At 45.2% G+C, this 19684-nt stretch overlaps 1 protein-coding gene across 1 annotated transcript in view; it reads right to left on the bottom strand.

Moving 5' to 3' along the window:
• LOC126417064 (ETS domain-containing transcription factor ets-5-like) overlaps positions 1 to 9207 on the bottom strand; it is a 240332-nt gene extending 231125 nt beyond the window's left edge. The window contains exon 1 of the mRNA XM_050084956.1: positions 9171 to 9207. Within this exon, the coding sequence (XP_049940913.1) occupies positions 9171 to 9207 (37 nt within the window). The remainder of the gene's footprint in view (positions 1 to 9170) is intronic.
• Between the last annotated feature and the right edge of the window lie 10477 nt (positions 9208 to 19684).

Raw genomic sequence — 19684 nt, 5'->3', positions numbered from 1 at the left:
TACAAATGTTAAGATAGTCGATATATCTTTGTCCCTTACAGGATAACGTATACGTCAATTTCGTTAGTCGCACATGGTTATCCATAAAATTTTAAGTTTAGGAGTACATGTTGGTACCAGTGTTAACAAGTACGTATGACATACTATCGCGCATGCGCTCTCGAGGCTATAGCTAGTTCCAGTACTACATCCGTTGCTGCCGTACTGCGGTTGCGAAGTGGGGTTGAGGCTGTTTCCCAGATAAGTTATTGCAATATGACGATGTATTACTATATTATAGTTTTTAGTTTTTGACGCTGTCCATTATGGAAAAGTCGTCGTTCCTTTTATTGTGTGTCCGCAGCTCGTGGTCGTGCGGTAGCGTTCTCGCTTCCCGCGCCCGGGTTCCCGAGTTCGATTCCCGGCGGGGTTAGGGATTTTCTCTGCCTCGTGATGACTGGGTGTTGTGTGTTGTCCATAGGTTAATTAGGTTTAAGTAGTTCTAAGTTCTAGGGGACTGATGACCACAGATGTTAAATCCCATAGTGCTCAGAGCCATTTGAACCTTTTATTGTGAAGAAGGTTGGGGTTATCCCTACTGAAACCTAGGTAAATCTAGGTAAACGTTGTAACTGAGGCTGTTGTTGCCGGCCGGGGTGGCCGAGCGGTTCTAGGCGCTACAGTCTGGAACCGCGCGACCGCTACGGTCGCAGGTTTGAATCCTGCCTCGGGCATGGATGTGTGTGATGACCGTAGGTTAGTTAGGTTTAAGTAGTTCTAAGATCTAGGGGACTGATGACCTCAGAAGTTAAGTCCCATACTGCTCAGAGCCATCTGAACCATCTGAGGCTGTTCTTAATTTAAAATTAATAGTTAGAATACATTACGGCTGTTTGGTGTATCTAACGTTACTGGACGCTGCCACTCAGCATACCAGGTTAGTGTTCGTTTTACTTACCACCATGTTTCAGACTTGAGAAAGACGGAATCAGCATGGGTTTCGAAAAAGACGGTCGTGTGAAACCCAGCTCGCGCTATTCGTCCACGAGACTCAGAGGGCCATAGACACGGGTTCACAGGTAGATGCCGTGTTTCTTGACTTCCGCATGGCGTTCAATACAGTTCCCCACAGTCGTTTAATGAACAAAGTAAGAGCATATGGACTATCAGACCAATTGTGTGATTTGATTGAAGAGTTCCTAGATAACAGAACGCAGCATGTCATTCTCAATGGAGAGAGGTCTTCCGAAGTAAGAGTGATTTCAGGTGTGCCCCAGGGGAGTGTCGTAGGACCGTTGCTATTCACAATATTCATAAATGACCTTGTGGATGACATCGGAAGTTCACTGAGGCTTTTTGCGGATGATGATGTAGTATATCGAGAAGTTGTAACAATGGAAAATTGTGCTGAAATGCAGGAGGATCTGCAGCGAATTGACGCATGGTGCAGGGAATGGCAATTGAATCTCAATGTAGACAAGTGTAATGTGCTGCGAATACATAGAAAGATAGCTCCCTTATCATTTAGCTACAAAATAGCAGGTCAGCAACTGGAAGCAGTTAATTCCATAAATTATCTAGGAGTACGCATTAGGAGTGATTTAAAATGGAATGACAATATAAAATTAATCGTCGGTAAAGCAGATGCCAGACTGAGATTCATTGGAAGAATCCCAAGGAAATGCAATCCGAAAACAAAGGAAGTAGGTTACAGTACGCTTATTCGCCCACTGCTTGAATACTGCTCAGCAGTGTGGGATCCGTACCAGAGAGGGTTGATAGAAGAGATAGAGAAGATCCAACGGAGAGCAGCGCGCTTCGTTACAGGATCATTTAGTAATCGCGAAAGCGTTACGGAGATGATAGATAAACTGCAGTGGAAGACTCTGCAGGAGAGACGCTCAGTAGCTTGGTACGGGCTTTTGTTAAAGTTTCGAGAACATACCTTCACCGAAGAGTCAAGCAGTATATTGCTCCCTCCTACGTATTTCTCGCGAAGAGACCATGAGGATAAAATCAGAGCGATTAGAGCCCACACAGAAGCATACCGACAATCCTTCGGTCCACGAACAATACGAGACTGGAGAAGGGAGTACCGATAGAGGTACTCAAGGTACCCTCCGCCACACACCGTCAGATGGCTTGCGGAGTATGGATGTAGATGTAGATTGGCAGGAGGGACATGGCAGCAGCTCACTGACAGCGCACAGCCAGTTGGCCGCAGTGGATTGACTAGAGGGGGCAACAAGAACACAATCACTACGGCACGAACACGTCGTAGCTTTCTTCGACTGCCTCTGACGAATAGACGGGTAAAGGCGACAGGCACAGTGCAATCGTGAACTGGAAGCTAGTTGCAAATCTCCAGTTGCCACTCGTCGGTTATCAGCGATACCATACCACAGGAAGAGGAACTTGTTTGGTGGGACGCTGAGTGGCATTCTGTGATGCTGAGCGAAAGGTCTCGTTCCTGCTGCGGCCGTCAGACCAATGCGCACGAGTTCAAATGGTTCAAATGGCTCTGAGCACTATGGGACTTAACATCTGTGGTCATCAGTCCCCTAGAACTTAGAACTACTTAAACCTAACTAACCTAAGGACATCACACACATCCATGCCCAAGGCAGGATTCGAACCTGCGACCATAGCAGTCGCGCGGTTCCGGACTGGGCGCCTAGAACCGCTCGGCCACCGCGGCCGGCGCGCACGAGTCACAGAAAGCACTGATTGTAGAGACTCACAGTTCTCCAACTCCTGGAATCGACGTGTGCCGATCTGCTGTATTTAACGACAACACTGATTTAGTAATTTATGAACGGAGTGTGAAAGCTCGCCAGTGTGTGCCAAGAATGGTAAATTCTGTTGTAATACCCGTAATGACCAGGGTACCCAGCATGAAATGACTTCATTTCACACAACATATGGATTGAGGAAGGTGTGGGTACTTGACCGGTATGCACGGTCCCAAGGTTTCTCACACATAGAGCGTGTCTGGGGCGGGCTGGGAACACGTATTCGTCCGTACCAGTGTCTTGCCAGCAATCTTCGTGACCTGACATGACATAAGCTTCAGGAAGGCAACACATTCCTCAAGACATTTGCAGGCAGGGTTTGTTCCCGCACCACAAAGAATAGAGGAGTCTGTTCGTCCCCGTTGCAGTCGCACGTCACACGTCACACGTTATACTGATGTCGGTAAAGGACATCAGTTCCGACCTGAATTAAAGTTTAATCATTTAACACCCGTTCAGAGATGATCAGAGATGAACGTCGCCACAAAGTTTGATGAATATCGGACTGGAGCTTGCTGGTATAATACTTCGCCCCCCCCCCCCACCCGCCCCTCGTCCCCCCCCCCACCCGGTGACAGATTATTTTCTACTGCACTATTGGCCATTAAAATTGCTACACCACGAAGATGACGTGCTACAGACGCGAAATTTAACCGACAGCAAGAAGATGCTGTGATATGCAAATGATTAGCTTTTCAGAGCATTCACGCAAGGTTGGCGTCGGTGGTGACACCTACAACGTGCTGACATGAGGAAAGTATCCAACCGATTTCTCATACACAAGCAGCAGTTGACCGGCGTTGCCTGGTGAAACGTTGTTGTTATGCCTCGTGTAAGGAGAAGAAATGCGTACCATAACGTCAGATTGTAGCCTATCGCGATTGCGGTTTATCGTGTCGCGACATTGCTGCTCGCGTTGGTCGAGATCCAATGACTGTTAGAAGAATATGGAATCGGTGGATTCAGGAGGGTAATACGGAACGTCGTGCTGGATCCCGACGGCCTCGTATCACTAGCAGTCGAGATGACAGGCATCTTATCCGCATGGCTGTAACGGGTCGTGCAGCCACGTCTCGATCCCTGAGTCAACAGATGGGGACGTTTGCAAGACAACAACCATCTGCACGAGCAGTTCGACGACATTTGCAGCAGCCTGTACTGTCAGCTCGGAGACCGTGGCTGCAGTTACCCTTGACGCTGCATCACAAGACAGGAGCGCCTACGATGGTGTACTCAAGACGAACCTCGGTGCACGAATGGCAAAACGTCATTTTTTCGGATGAATCCAGGTTCTGTTTACAGCATCACGATGGTCGCATCCGTGTTTGGCGACATCGCGGTGAACGCACATTGGAAGCGTGTATTCGTCATCGCCGTACTGGCGTATCACCCGGCGTGATGGTATGGGGTGCCATTGGTTACACGTCTCGGTCACGTTTTGTTCGTAGTGACGGCACTTTGAACAGTGGACGCTACATTTCAGATTTGTTACGACCCGTGGCTCTACCCTTCATTCGATCCCTGCGAAACCCTACATTTCAGCAGGATAATGCACGACCGCATGTTGCGGGTCCTGTACGGGGCTTTCTGGATACAGAAAATGTTCGACTGCTGCCCTGGCCAGCACATTCTCCAGATCTCTCACCAATTGAAAACGTGTGGTCAATGGTGGCCGAGCAACTGGCTCGTCATAATACGCCAGTCACTACTCTTGATGAACTGTGGTATCGTGTTGAAGCTGCATGGGCAGCTGCACCTGTACACGCCATCCAAGCTCTGTTTGACTCAATGTCCAGGCGTATCAAGGCCGTTATTACAGCCAGAGGTGGTTGTTCTGGGTACTGATTTCTCAGGATCTATACAACGAAATTGCGTGAAAATATAATCACATGTCAGTTGTAGTATAATATATTTGTCCAATGAATGCCCGTTTATCATCTGCATTTCTTCCTGGTGTAGCAATTTTAATGGTCAGTAGTGTACTTTGTGAAACTGAGGTAAATTGCTAATGGTAAGGCGTACCGTAGCTCGCTGTGGCAGTCGCTCGGTGGGGAGCAGTGACCCGCCGTGTAGGAACTGTGGAAGCTGGGCCTCTTCCGGCTGACTCACGAGTATCGGTGTGCACATCTCTCCTGCGCCTCGTGTGTGCTGGAGACTGCGGATTCAGCCCGAGCTTCGCGGAAGCCCGTGACTATAGGCAGTTGCGCTCCGGAAGTACGGTGGATGACAGGCTCGCTTTTTCGCCCACCTCATGCAGATGGTTGCCGGCTGTCTACGTGATTCAGGCTCCCTCTGAGTCACGAGTTAGCGCCAGCTTGCGGGAGGGACAGATGTTTCGAAACTTTCGGCTCACGAACGCCTTCTGGCAGTACGAAAAAGTCTAGTCCAGAAACTGAGTAAAGTCTTCAGATCGCTCATTCTCTAGCCTAACTACAAGAGACGCATGTAACCTCACAGAAGTGAATTTCGAAGGAGTACGAGGTACATACGCTAATTCCCAACAGATGGAGCAGTAAGATGGTTTATTTGATACCTCAAAAACGCGCATGATGCATTGAAACGACCCAGAGGAGATGAGTCGATTATATGGAAAGTATTTGTGGAACACGATTGTAGGTGCTGGACAGTAGCGAATGAAGTAGAATTATATGGAACGGGCCTTCGTTCGGCAGTGGACAGATAATGGTTAGAGAGAAAGAAGAAGTAGAGAAGAAGGACTAGAAAGTTAGTAAGTGTTGAGACTGTAGTACCGAAACGGTACTACTAATTCTGCCCGAACATCTACGGTAGCAGGAAACAGCTATGCTTCATGAAGGTAGCCATTGCACGCTAAATTAAATTTACCCAATAAACAATACGAAATAACATTTATTAAGAGTAAACTAAATGGTACTTAATTGTGATACAGTTTAATGCTTGCCACTTGATGTCCTAAGCCTAATACAAAGATATCTAATATCTTGGTTGTCTTTTGACAGGCTCTTATATTGTCACTGTAACTGAGTGTAATACCACAGACACTCTGTTACTCACGGTAGTTCTTCGTAAACAGTAAATTCTAAGAAACCTTTTGGGAAAGCAATCCTTGTAGTACTATGCTGAGCTAACTGCAGGCACTGATCTAAGCTGTCTTTCTTTTGGAGTGTCCACGGGTCATTCTGCTTTGTGCCTGTCAGTGGAAGCATTTCCGTGTCGGTCACTGCAAGGCAAAAGCACAGTAATTCATTGGTTGACAGCGCCCCCTATGGCGGCTGCCCACACTATCGGCGGAGGTATATGACACACTGGTGGAAGTGGCCCAGAAGCAGGCATCTGGAGGCTGCCGCACGGACCTGAGAGACGCCACGGAAGTGGATGCACCTGCGAGGTGGCGGCCTTTGCTGTATGTGTTGTGTCTCTCTTGGATGGTACAGAACAGTAAGAGATTAGATTTCTGGTACTGGGACATGGTCTTTAACATCACACGAGTGGCGAACTAAGAATGAAATCGAGACGTTAAGTATCGATTACCAAAAGAATGTAGCGATTATCTGGTTCACATATGACCTGTGTATTTCATTTTCCATTCCTAGCAAGAAATACACTGGCTGACAAAGAAGGACACGATTAGGTGCCAATGAACTTCATTTGCCTACACACCATCAACAGCTTTGTAAATGATTGGAGTTGCTATTCCCTGTAACAGATGCAAGTAGAATGGCCACTAATGTGCATTAATGTCGCTCGCGTTTAGTGTGACTGCCAGGCCTGGCAGCGTCTATAAGGGTCATGAACAGCGTCAGATGTTGAGAGATCTCTGGGAAGGAGATAGAGCGTTACCAGTACCTGACAAGAGCCTGAGAGGAGCCTCCGTTTGACTGGCTGGTCGAATCGTGCAATATCCAGATCTGTGGGGCTTCAGATGTGACAGTGGTCTCATGGGAAGGCGAGGACATTCAGACCCGTCGTCAAGGATCTGGTCGATCATGTCTGACCACCACAGGCGGGGATCGCCGTATTGTGCACTAAGAACATCGTAGCCGCCTCGCGTCTGCCCCTGCCATCCGGAAACAAGTAACCGACTTCCCGCGCCGTTCTGTGTCAACCCGCACCATTGGCAGCAGACTGGCAGCAGCCGGGCTAGGGAATTATCATCTTATGCCTAGGCTACCGCTCACACCACAAAACAAGCGGCTGTCTCTGGAGTCGTGCTGTGACCAGAAAGCACGGGATGCTGACGAATGACGTCACATGGTATTCGGCAACGAATTGGTGTTCTGCACTACGCTGGATGACCATCGTCGGCGATAATGGCGGCATGGGACAGGTGCTATTCTTGCAGTGTTGCGGAGAAGCACGGCAGTGTAGCTGCTAGTGCCGTGATGTGGGCGGGTCACGTCTGATACACTACAGGCCATTAAAATTGCTACACCAAGAAGAAATGCAGATGATAAACGGGTATTCATTGGACAAATATATTATACTGCCCATGCAGCTTCAACACGATACCACAGTTCATCAAGAGTAGTGACTGGCGTATTGTGACTAGGCAGTTGCTCGGCCACCATTGACCAGACGTTTTTAACTGGTGAGAGACCTGGAGAATGTGCTGGCCAGGGCAGCAGTCGAACATTTTCTGTATCCAGAAAGGCCCGTACAGGACCTGCAACATGTGGTCTTGCAGTATCCTGCTGAAATATAGAGTTTCGCAGGGATCGAATGAAGGGTAGAGCCACGGGTCGTAACACATCTGAAATGTAACGTCCACTGTTCAAAGTGCCGTCAATGCGAATTAAGAGGTGACCGAGACGTGTAACCAATGGCACCACATACCATCACGCCGGGTGATAACGCCAGTACGGCGATGACGAATACACGCCTCCAATGGGGGTTCACCGCGATGTCGCCAAATACGGATGCGACCATCATGATGCTCTAAACAGAACCTGGATTCATCCGAAAAAATGACGTTTTGCCATTCGTGCACCCGGGTTCGTCGTTGAGTACACCAAAGCAGGTGCTTCTGTCTGTGATGCAGCGTCAAGGGTAACCGAAGCCACGGTCTCCGAGCTGATAGTCCATGCTGCTGCAAACGTCGTCGAACTCTTCGTGCAGATGATTGTTGTCTTGCAAACGTCCCCATCTGTTGACTCAGGGATCGAGACGTGGCTGCACGATCCGTTACAGCCATGTGGATAAGATGCCTGTCATCTCGGCTGCTAGTGATGCGAGACCCTTGGGATCCAGCACGGCGTTCCGTATTACCCTCCTGAACCCACCGATTCCATATTCTTCTAACAGTCATTGGATCTCGACCAACGCGAGCAGCAGTGTCACGATACGATAAACCGCAATCGCGATGGGCTACAATCCGACCTTTATCAATGTCGGGAACGTGATGGTACACATTTCTCCTCCTTACACGAGGCATCACAACAACGTTTCACCAGGCAACGCCGGTCAATTGCTGTTTGCGTATGAGAAATCGGTTGGAAACTTTCCTCATGTCAGCACGTTGTAGGTGCCGCCACCGGCGCCATCTTGTGTGAATGCTCTGAAAATCTAATCATTTGCATATCACAGCATCTTCTTGCTGTCGGTTAAATTTAGCGTCTGTAGCACATCTTCGTGGTGTAGCAATTTTAATGGCGAGTAGTGTAGTAACTGAGGTCACTCTGGCGGCACAGTGGTACCGCACGGACATCCTGCACCTTCGTACGTTACTTGTTATATGAAAGTATCGCGATGCCATTATTCAACAGAACAATGCTCGACCGCTCCTGCGTGACGACATGTGCGAGGCGGACTCGGACGTCACACTGTCGTAACTTACCAGTACCCGGACTGCCGATGAGCAGTTGCGGCTGCTGTGGGACAGCTTGGCTGTGGAGAGGACACGACGGCTCTGAGACAGCTTCCAGACAGAGTGTGTGCAACGGCATATTGATAAGTCTCCTCATACTGACAAGTTGCCGGCCGGAGTGGCCGTGCGGTTCTAGGCACTACAGTCTGGAACCGAGCGACCGCTACGGTCGCAGGTTCGAATCCTGCCTCGGGCATGGATGTGTGTGATGTCCTTAGCTTAGTTAGGTTTAATTAGTTCTAAGTTCTAGGCGACTGATGACCTCAGAAGTTAAGTCGCATAGTGCTCAGAGCCATTTGAACCATTTTTGAACTGACAAGTTGTTTGCAAACTTCACTCGATTTTGTGATCACTGTTGCAACATCGCATATCCTCTCAATCCGTGAAGTTTATTTTCCTCTTCTTCTCGGTGGTTCACTTTCTTTTTTTTTTTTTTTTTTTTTTTTTTTTTTTTTTTTTTTTTTTTTTTTTTTTTTTTTTTGAAGCAGTGTGTTGTGATACCGAAAATACTGTAGTAACAACTGCAGTGAAAAGCACTGTCACGCTCTTGAACTTACAGACTTCAGCAGACTTTTTGTCGTGACAGATGAACATCCTTTAAATAGGGATGATTCCCCGTAACGCATCGAACATTCCCCAATTAGAAATCGTTACAGAAGAAAACGTTGAGTGTGTAGAGGGGAGATTTCGATAATTTTTTTAGTGGTTGATGTTCAATTTTTTCAATTTATTTCCTTTTTAGCTTAATCGGAATCAGATGTAATATAGTAAAATAGTGTTGTGAATGAATTTAACGTGACTGTAGCTGTACTACCGATGAAATTAGTACCGAAATACTGGGAATACCTTAATTCGAAACCATTTGATGTAACTTAAATAGTTTGAAACAAACTTAGCACGGATGTATGTGGAAAAGTGGACAGAACGGGCATTTCATAGCGAAACCAACAATTAAGCTGTTGGACAAGATTCAAATCTCAGAAATTGAGGTTTGTATTAATTTGATCAAAAGGACTCTATGTATGTCAGCTGTTGTTGTTGTTGTTGTGGTCTTCAGTCCTGAGACTGGTTTGATGCAGCTCTCCATGCCACTCTATCCTGTGAAAGCTTTTTCATCTCCCAGTACCTACTGCAACCTACATCCTTCTGAATCTGCTTAGTGTATTCATCTCTTGGTCTCCCTCTACGATTTTTACCCTCCACGCTGCCCTCCAATACTAAATTGGTGATCCCTTGATGCCTCAGAACATGTCCTACCAACCGATCTCTTCTTCTGGTCAAGTTGTGCCACAAACTTCTCTTCTCCCCAGTCCTATTCAATACTTCCTCATTAGTTATGTGATCTACCCATCTAATCTTCAGCATTCTTCTGTAGCACCACATTTCGAAAGCTTCTATTCTCTTCTTGTCCAAACTATTTATCGTCCATGTTTCACTTCCATACATGGCTACACTCCATACGAATACTTTCAGAAATGACTTCCTGACACTTAAATCAATACTGGATGTTAACAAATTTCTCTTCTTCAGAAACGCTTTCCTTGCCATTGCCAGCCTACATTTTATATCCTCTCTACTTCGACCATCATCAGTTATTTTGCTCCCCAAATAGCAAAACTCCTTTACTACTTTAAGTGCCTCATTTCCTAATCTAATTCCCTCAGCGTCACCCGACTTAATTAGACTACATTCCATTATCCTCGTTTTGCTTTTGTTGATGTTCATCTTATATCCTCCTTTCAAGACACTGTCCATTCCATTCAACTGCTCTTCCAAGTCCTTTGCTGTCTCCGACAGAATTACAATGTCATCGGCGAACCTCAAAGTTTTTATTTCTTCTCCATGAATTTTAATACCTACTCCTAATTTTTCTTTTGTTTCCTTTACTGCTTGCTCAATATACAGATTGAACAACATCGGGGAGAGGCTACAACCCTGTCTTACTCCCTTCCCAACCACTGCTTCCCTTTCATGTCCCTCGACTCTTATAACTGCCATCTGGTTTCTGTACAAATTGTAAATAGCCTTTCGCTCCCTGTATTTTACCCCTGCCACCTTCAGAATTTGAAAGAGAGTATTCCAGTCAACATTGTCAAAAGCTTTCTCTAAGTCTACAAATGCTAGAAACGTAGGTTTGCCTTTCCTTAATCTTTTTTCTAAGATAAGTCGTAAGGTCAGTATTGCCTCACGTGTTCCAGTGTTTCTACGGAATCCAAACTGATCTTCCCCAAGGTTGGTTTCTACTAGTTTTTCAATTCGTCTGTAAAGAATTCGTGTTAGTATTTTGCAGCTGTGACTTATTAAACTGATAGTTCGGTAATTTTCACATCTGTCAACACCTGCTTTCTTTGGGATTGGAATTATTATATTCTTCTTGAAGTCTGAGGGTATTTCGCCTGTTTCATACATCTTGCTCACCAGATGGTAGAGTTTTGTCAGGACTGGCTCTCCCACGACCGTCAGTAGTTCCAATGGAATATTGTCTACTCCGGGGGCCTTGTTTCGACTCAGGTCTTTCAGTGCTCTGTCAAACTCTTCACGCAGTATCATATCTCCCATTTCATCTTCATCTACATCCTCTTCCATTTCCATAATATTGTCCTCAAGTACATCGCCCCTGTATAGACCCTCTATATACTCCTTCCACCTTTCTGCTTTCCCTTCTTTGCTTAGAACTGGGTTTCCTTCTGAGCTCTTGATATTCATACAAGTCGTTATCTTATCTCCAAAGGTCTCTTTAATTTTCCTGTAGGCGGTATCTATCTTACCCCTAGTGAGATAGGCCTCTACATCCTTACATTTGTCCTCTAGCCATCCCTGCTTAGCCATTTTGCACTTCCTGTCGATCTCATTTTTGAGACGTTTGTATTCCTTTTTGCCTGTTTCACTTACCGCATTTTTATATTTTCTCCTTTCATCAATTAAATTCAATATTTCTTCTGTTACCCAAGGATTTCTACTAGCCCTCGTCTTTTTACCTACTTGATCCTCTGCTGCCTTCACTACTTCATCCCTCAAAGCTACCCATTCTTCTTCTACTGTATTTATTTCCCCCATTCCTGTCAATTGCTCCCTTATGCTCTCCCTGAATCTCTGTACAACCTCTGGTTCTTTTAGTTTATCTAGGTCCCATCTCCTTAAATTCCCACCTTTTTGCAGTTTCTTCAGTTTTAATCTACAGGTCATAACCAATAGATTGTGGTCAGAGTCCACATCTGCCCCTGGAAATGTCTTACAATTTAAAACCTGGTTCCTAAATCTCTGTCTTACCATTATATAATCTATCTGATACCTTTTAGTATCTCCAGGGTTCTTCCATGTATACAACCTTCTTTCATGATTCTTAAACCAAGTGTTAGTTATGATTATGTTGTGCTCTGTGCAAAATTCTACAAGGCGGCTTCCTCTTTCATTTCTGTCCCCCAATCCATATTCACCTACTATGTTTCCTTCTCTCCCTTTTCCTACACTCGAATTCCAGTCACCCATGACTATTAAATTTTCGTCTCCCTTCACAATCTGAATAATTTCTTTTATTTCATCATACATTTCTTCAATTTCTTCGTCATCTGCAGAGCTAGTTGGCATATAAACTTGTACTACTGTAGTAGGTGTTGGCTTCGTATCTATCTTGGCCACAATAATGCGTTCACTATGCTGTTTGTAGTAGCTTACCCGCATTCCTATTTTCCTATTCATTATTAAACCTACTCCTGCATTACCCCTATTTGATTTTGTGTTTATAACCCTGTAGTCACCTGACCAGAAGTCTTGTTCCTCCTGCCACCGAACTTCACTAATTCCCACTATATCTAACTTCAACCTATCCAATTCCCTTTTTAAATTTTCTAACCTACCTGCCCGATTAAGGGATCTGACATTCCACGCTCCGATCCGTAGAACGCCAGTTTTCTTTCTCCTGATAACGACATCCTCTTGAGTAGTCCCCGCCCGGAGATCCGAATGGGGGACTATTTTACCTCCGGAATATTTTACCCAAGAGGACGCCATCATCGTGTAATCATACAGTAAAGCTGCATGCCCTCGGGAAAAATTACGGCTGTAGTTTCCCCTTGCTTTCAGCCGTTCGCAGTACCAGCACAGCAAGGCCGTTTTGGTTATTGTTACAAGGCCAGATCAGTCAATCATCCAGACTGTTGCCCTTGCAACTACTGAAAAGGCTGCTGCCCCTCTTCAGGAACCACACGTTTGTCTGGCCTCTCAACAGATACCCCTCCGTTGTGGTTGCACCTACGGTACGGCTATCTGTATCGCTGAGGCACGCAAGCCTCCCCACCAACGGCAAGGTCCATGGTTCATGGGGGGGTATGTCAGCTGGGGGAAACATATTATACTGCTGCCGAGAGGGAGAACATTGAGGGGTTGGGTCGTTTGGGGGAAGAGACCTAACTGCGAGGTCATCGGTCTCATCGGATTAGGGAAGGATGGGGAAGGAAGTCGGCCGTGCCCTTTCAAAGGAACCATCCCGGCATTTGCCTGGAGCGATTTAGGGATATCAGAGAAAACCTAAATCAGGATGGCCTGACGCGGGATTGAACCGTCGTCCTCCCGAATGCGAGCCCAGTGTGGAGAACATTGACTACATAATTAGTTAAATTTAATCTCTGTGGAGTCACTGAAATGAAATTTGCGTGACATTCGTACGATATTCTCGATGGCCTTGATATTGAGAGCATTAAACTAAAATTAACGAAACATAAGGAACTTGCAACATTTTTCTGAATCTAGGCAGTGAAATCAAGTTAAAAAAACGTACCACAAGCCGACAGAGACAAAAAACTTCTGAAAAAAGTTGATCAGATAAATAAGGATAAAGTAACAACATGAAAGGGGCTGTGGGAGGAAGGAAGGGGGCCCAATGGGCAGAGGATGGACGCATGGGGAGGGAGTGAGTGAGAGAGAGAGAGAGAGAGAGAGAGAGAGAGAGAGAGAGAGGGGTATGTATAGCACGATAGGTGGAACGAGATGATGATAGAATGTATTTATGTGTGAGACAGGGGAAAGAAATTTGTACTCATCGCTTCTTGTGAGACTTGTTTTAGGAGACGGTCGCTACTGAATGGAGAAAGTATTGCTGTAAGGCCCATTATGTCAATACAGTCCTTGAAAGTGGAGTCATAGCTCCAAAACACGTTGGACAGTAATTAGGAAATAGAAATGTTCTGACTTGAGATGGAATATTCTTAATAAATATATCCTTAACGTAGAAATTGTAGTCGCGGGTAGCCGTTGACCTGATGTCTGTAAATAACAGAACATAAATTGGGCCCACGGAGCTAACAAAAGGCTGCGCGGAGTGGCCGCGCGGTTAGAGGCGCCATGTTACAAATCGGGCGGCCACTCCCGTCGGAGGTTAGAATCCTCCCTCAGGCATGGGTGTGTGTGTGTGTTGTCTTTAGCGTAAGGTGGTTTAAGTAGTGTGTAAGTCTAGGGACCGATGACCTCAGCAGTTTGGTCCCATAGTAATTCACACACATGTGAACATTCGAGCTAACAAAAGCAATCACTATATCACGAACATCTTGTAGGATCATTATTTCAGTGTCGCTTAACAATTTTAGACTAGTGTGTGTATTCTGAAAATGACCCTGTAGCTGTTGTTAAGATTTACACACAGCACTGTTTGAAGACGCGTTACAAACAGCCAGAAGGCGACCCTACACGCGGCGCGTCGCGGCGGGCGGCACCTGACGCGTTTCGCAATAGCGGCAAGTTCGCCCTTGGCGGGCGAGATTTCCCGGAACGGCTGGAGACAGGTCTGGAGCAGCGGGCGGCGCCCACCACGGCGCGTCGCCCCGGCGCCCGCTTACTGCTGGCGGCGGCGCGGCGCCTGGTGAGGGCCTACAGTGGCCACGCCGTACCCAGAACAGGGGGCCGAAGCCTCGTCAGTACGAGGCACCGTGTGTGTTGGTGCACCTCTCACCACTGTGAAAACTGTGTGACAGCTTCAATAACACCAGCGCTCGAAACGGTAAGAAAGCTGCTCAACCCCTAGAACCCCAGTAGTTCAGCTCAGACCACCGCTTTATTCATTTTGTTTTGAAGTATCGCTACCTTTAGCGTGAAACCACCGATGTTACTCGAAGACAGAAATATCTACCGAATTTTATGGACTATAAGGCGCTACTGGAAACGCTATTTACAATTTTTACAGAAACCAGATGGCAGTTATGAGAGTCGAGGGGCATGGAAGGGAAGCAGTGGTTGGGAAGGGAGTGAGACAGGGTTTTTATTCAATCTGTATATTGAGCAAGCAGTAAAGGAGATGTGGTGTGCGTACTGCAAGACCTTCGGTACACACACCATCAGATTATTTGACTTGTCTCTCTAACGAAGTGACGCGTTTATCTTCTGTCGTTAGGTCAGACGATAGAAATGCCACTTGCACGCTTAGAGTAGCAGATTGACGGTGACCAACTTTATCAGAACTTGATAAATTTTCACACACATTTATTAAGATAATAACAAGCATAAAAATAACTTAACTTGGTTCTGGATGCTATTTACAATTGACAATCTGAAGTTTCTTTGGTCTTGGTACGTTAATCTTATTCTCACATATCTCTGATACTTGACAAAAGTGTCTATACATTTATCTTCATGGCTATGTACAGGAATATGATAATCCTATTAGGCGCAGACTGAAACTTGACTATAGACTAATGCAGACTAACTGATTGGAGGTCTGTACACACGTTATAATACCCCGCGCATTCAGGTATCACTGCACGAGTGTGATCGGCGAAGAGAAAAGTTTCTATGTTAGCAGCAATCTCATTGGCTGCGTTACATATTAATACGCGGTTCAGCGAAAGCAGAATTTGGTCCGTCTCTTAGGCAGCGCCATCTCGTAGAGCGGAGACGGACGAGCACTGCGCCTGCACTGTTGTGCTTAGCGGGGCGCGCTCTAGTGGGAAAGTTGTGTACGTGCTGACTATGCGGAACTATGTACACAACAGGAAACAAAAGAAAAATTCGGAATAGGAATTAAAATTCATGGAGAAGAAATAAAAACTTTGAGGTTCGCCGATGACATTGTAATTCTGTCAGAGACAGCAAAGGACCTGGAAGAGCAGCTGAACGGAATGGACAGTGTCTTGAAAGTAGGATATAAGATGAACATCAGCAAAAGCAAAACGAGGATAATGGAATGTAGTCGAATTAAGTCGGGTGATGCTGAGGGAATTAGATTAGGAAATGAGACACTTAAAGTAGTAAAGGGGTTTTGCTATTTGGGGAGCAAAATAACTGATGATGGTCGAAGTAGAGAGGATATAAAATGTAGACTGGCAATGGCAAGGAAAGCGTTTCTGAAGAAGAGAAATTTGTTAACATCGAGTATTGATTTAAGTGTGAGGAGGTCATTTCTGAAAGTATTTGCATGGAAGTGAAACGTGGTTGATAAATAGTTTAGACAAGAAGAGAATAGAAGCTTTCGAAATGTGGTGCTACAGAAGAATGCTGAAGATTAGATGGGTAGATCACATAACTAATGAGAAGGTATTGGTTCAAAATGGTTCAAATGGCTCTGAGCACTATGGGACTTAACAGCTGTGGTCTTCAGTCCCCTAGAACTTAGAACTACTTAAACATAACTAACCTAAGGACATCACACACATCCATGCCCAAGGCAGGATTCGAACCTGCGACCATAGCAGTCGCACGGTTCCGGACTGCGGGCCTAGAACCGCGAGACCACCGCGACCGGCGAGAAGGTATTGAACAGAATTGGGGAGAAGAGAAATTTGTGGCACAACTTCACTAGAAGAAGGGATCGGTTGGTAGGACATATTCTGAGGCATCAAGGGATCACCAATTTAGTATTGGAGGGCAGCGCGGAGGGTAAAAATAGTAGAGGTAGACCAAGAGACGAATACACTAAACAGATTCAGAAGGATGTAGGTTGAAGTAGGTAGTGGGAGATGAAGAGGCTTGCACAGGATAGAGTAGCATGGAGAGCTGCATCAAACCAGTCTCTGGACTGAAAACCACAACAACAACATCAACAAGACGCTACTGATAAGACGCACCTTAATTTTTAAGCAATTTAAAAAAATAGCATATTTACCATTTGTATTACTAGATTGCAAAACGATACCAAGCAAATAGTTTATAAAACCTAACCGATCTTTAAAATCCCGGAAAATCGTCGTCTTATGGTTTTGGTCATTTTGCATTCAGTCCTCTATTTTTTTCAGTTCTTCTTTATTAGTCGGCCAATCGCAAATGGTGGTGGAGGGCCGAAATGCCGGTCAGCTGCTCTGTTTGCAAGTTCTTCTGCATATGCTATTACTTTCAATTTATAGCCCGCAACGCATCATATGAATACGTTTTATTTTTTGCATTACGAAACTAGTTACTAAGAAAAGTATTGTACTGTTACCGATAACGCAAATCACTGTTAAGTTCCACTGGCACCGTAGACTGCAATGATGCAGCATAGGGTAGGCAGTGTTCTGGGTATGAGACGGCAGGGCGGGAGGGAGACATTGTCGGGAGGCTCGTGCATCCCGCAACTGACGTTCGTCGCATCGGTGCACTGCTGCTGCCAGTTGAATCCGATGTTGCGACATAAAGATAGGTTTCCCGCGGAATCAAGTATATGGTCATTTTTAAGACTGGCGGGAATTTAAATCAAACACTGAACATTTTTGTACTAGTTTCGAATATAAGACCCACTTGAATTTTGGAGCCAATTTTTAGAAGAAGAAAACTGCGTCTTGTAGTCCGTAAAGTACGGCAGTGCTACGCTGTGGTACTTCTACAAATGTACTGCATTGCTGCAGTCACTTACAGCTATTAAAGCAACAGTCGGCGCGGAGATTGTGCTACGGGACTGCAGGTGATTGTGACGCGTGGTTTTCTTTTATAGCGATCGTATTGAGGAGGTCACTGACAGTGAAAGTAAGTTTATTTAAAGTTTTTGTAACGTGAATCTGAGAGTGTTCTTCTGCTTTTATGAGTTTTTATAATGAATCTACTAAGGCTGTATGTACTTTTGATACGAGTTTATTAACTTTTAGGCCCATTTTTGGTTCAAATGGCTCTAAGCACTATGGGACTTAACATCTAGGTGATGAGGTCCTGCCGAGGCAGGATTCGAACCTGCGATCGTAGCAGCCGCGTGGCTCCGGACTGAAGCGCCTAGAACCGCACGGCCACAGCAGCCGGCGCCCATGTTTGCTTGAAATTTAGGATTATAATTTGTTTCAGTCATTCTGAGTTCAAAGAAGATTCGAGATGTGGGATTGTGGCTAGCAGAATGCAAATATGCTTTCAAATACATCGCATGAAATGGTTAGTGGTTCAAAACTGTGTATCCTAGTGCTCCGAAAGTGGAAACATTTTCTTAAGACAACTGATTGTTTACTTCCTGTCAATTTCTTCTTGTATTCGTCGCTTACTGTGATAACAGAGATTAGTTTTTTTGAAATTATATGTTTTTGTCATATTGTTGGGACTCAAAGCGTTACTATGGTACAGCACATGCTGAAAGAGTAGTGTTGGTTTCCCCTATTTTTTCTAATTTTGTTCCAATACGGGTTCACAGTTGCTTTCAGTGAATTCTGCCAGAGACAGCAAATGACCTGCAAGAGCAGTTGAACGGAATGGATGGTGTCTTGAAACTAGGATATAAGATGAACATCAACAAAAGCAAAACGAGGATAATGGAATGTAGTCGAACTAAGTCGGGTGATGCTGAGGAAATTAGATTAGGAAATGAGACACTTAAAGTAGTGAAGGATTTTTGCTATTTGGGGAGCAAAATAACTGATGATGGTCGAAGTAGAGAGGATATAAAATGTAGACTGACAATGGCAAGGAAAGCGTTTCTGAAGAAGAGAAATTTGTTAACATCGAGTATAGATTTAAGTGTCAGGAAGTCGTTTCTGAAAGTATTCGTATGGAGTGTAGCTGTGTATGGAAGTGAAACGTGGACGATAAATAGTTTGGACAAGAAGAGAATAGAAGCTTTCGAAATGTGGTGCTACAGAAGAATGCTGAAGATTAGATGGGTAGATCACATAACTAATGAGGAGGTATTGAATAGAAGTGGGGAGAAGAGGAGTTTGTGGCACAACTTGACTAGAAGAAGGGATCGGTTGGTAGGACATGTTCTGAGGCATCAAGGGATCACCAATTTAGTATTGGGGGGCAGCGTGGAGGGTAAAAATCGCAGAGGGAGACTAAGAGATGAATACACTAAGCAGATTCAGAGGGATGTAGGTTGCAGTAGGTACTGGGAGATGAAGAAGCTTGCACAGGATAGAGTAGCATGGAGAGCTGCATCAAACCAGTCTCACGACTGAAGACCACAACAACAACACGGGTTCACAGTTGTTTTGAGTGTTCTGACTGACTCTTTGACACCTGCACCTGTTTTAGTTTATTTCCGTACTACTATTATTCAGTGTTGGCTCTAGGCCATCGACATAAGTTTGTAACGACACATTCTACGATTTCATCTTTAGGCCGATTTCGAAAGTGTGATTGGCATAAGTTTTTGTAACACTGTCGCATATACTTTTATGATGTAACAGCTAACTAGTGTACCTAGGAACTTGGAAACGCTCTCGGGCTGAAATTGTACAACACTATAAGAATAAAATAAAAATTAACAGTTGTGGACATCGTGGTGTCATTAAAAGAATTTTGTTCTTATTTTACGATATAATCATTACATTCTTGCCTCTCAACTGTCAGTTTGATTTTAAGAAGGTCGAAATGTTTACCGAGCTGAAATTCATGAACGAAATGACGCTACTATATGTTGTGGATTGGCAGGAGACCAACCCACTAAATTTAGAGGAAGCCGAAAGGCACGCGTTTTAGCTCACGCAGGCTGGCGTGAGGTCTGGAACAGGACAAGGAAATTAGAACTTAGAAAAACGGACGCAGATTGTGGAATACCTAACTTTAATCCATTAATGTGGAACGTAGCTCTTGTCTGTACATTATTTACAATATCAATAGCAACTGATAATGGCGCCTTGCTAGATCGTAGGAAATGACGTAGCTGAAGGCTATGCTAACTATCGTCTCGGCAAAT

Source organism: Schistocerca serialis, chromosome 8 (assembly GCF_023864345.2).
Source record: "Schistocerca serialis cubense isolate TAMUIC-IGC-003099 chromosome 8, iqSchSeri2.2, whole genome shotgun sequence".
Taxonomy (NCBI): Eukaryota; Metazoa; Arthropoda; class Insecta; order Orthoptera; family Acrididae; genus Schistocerca; species Schistocerca serialis.
This window is presented reverse-complemented; position numbering and strand designations above follow the sequence as displayed.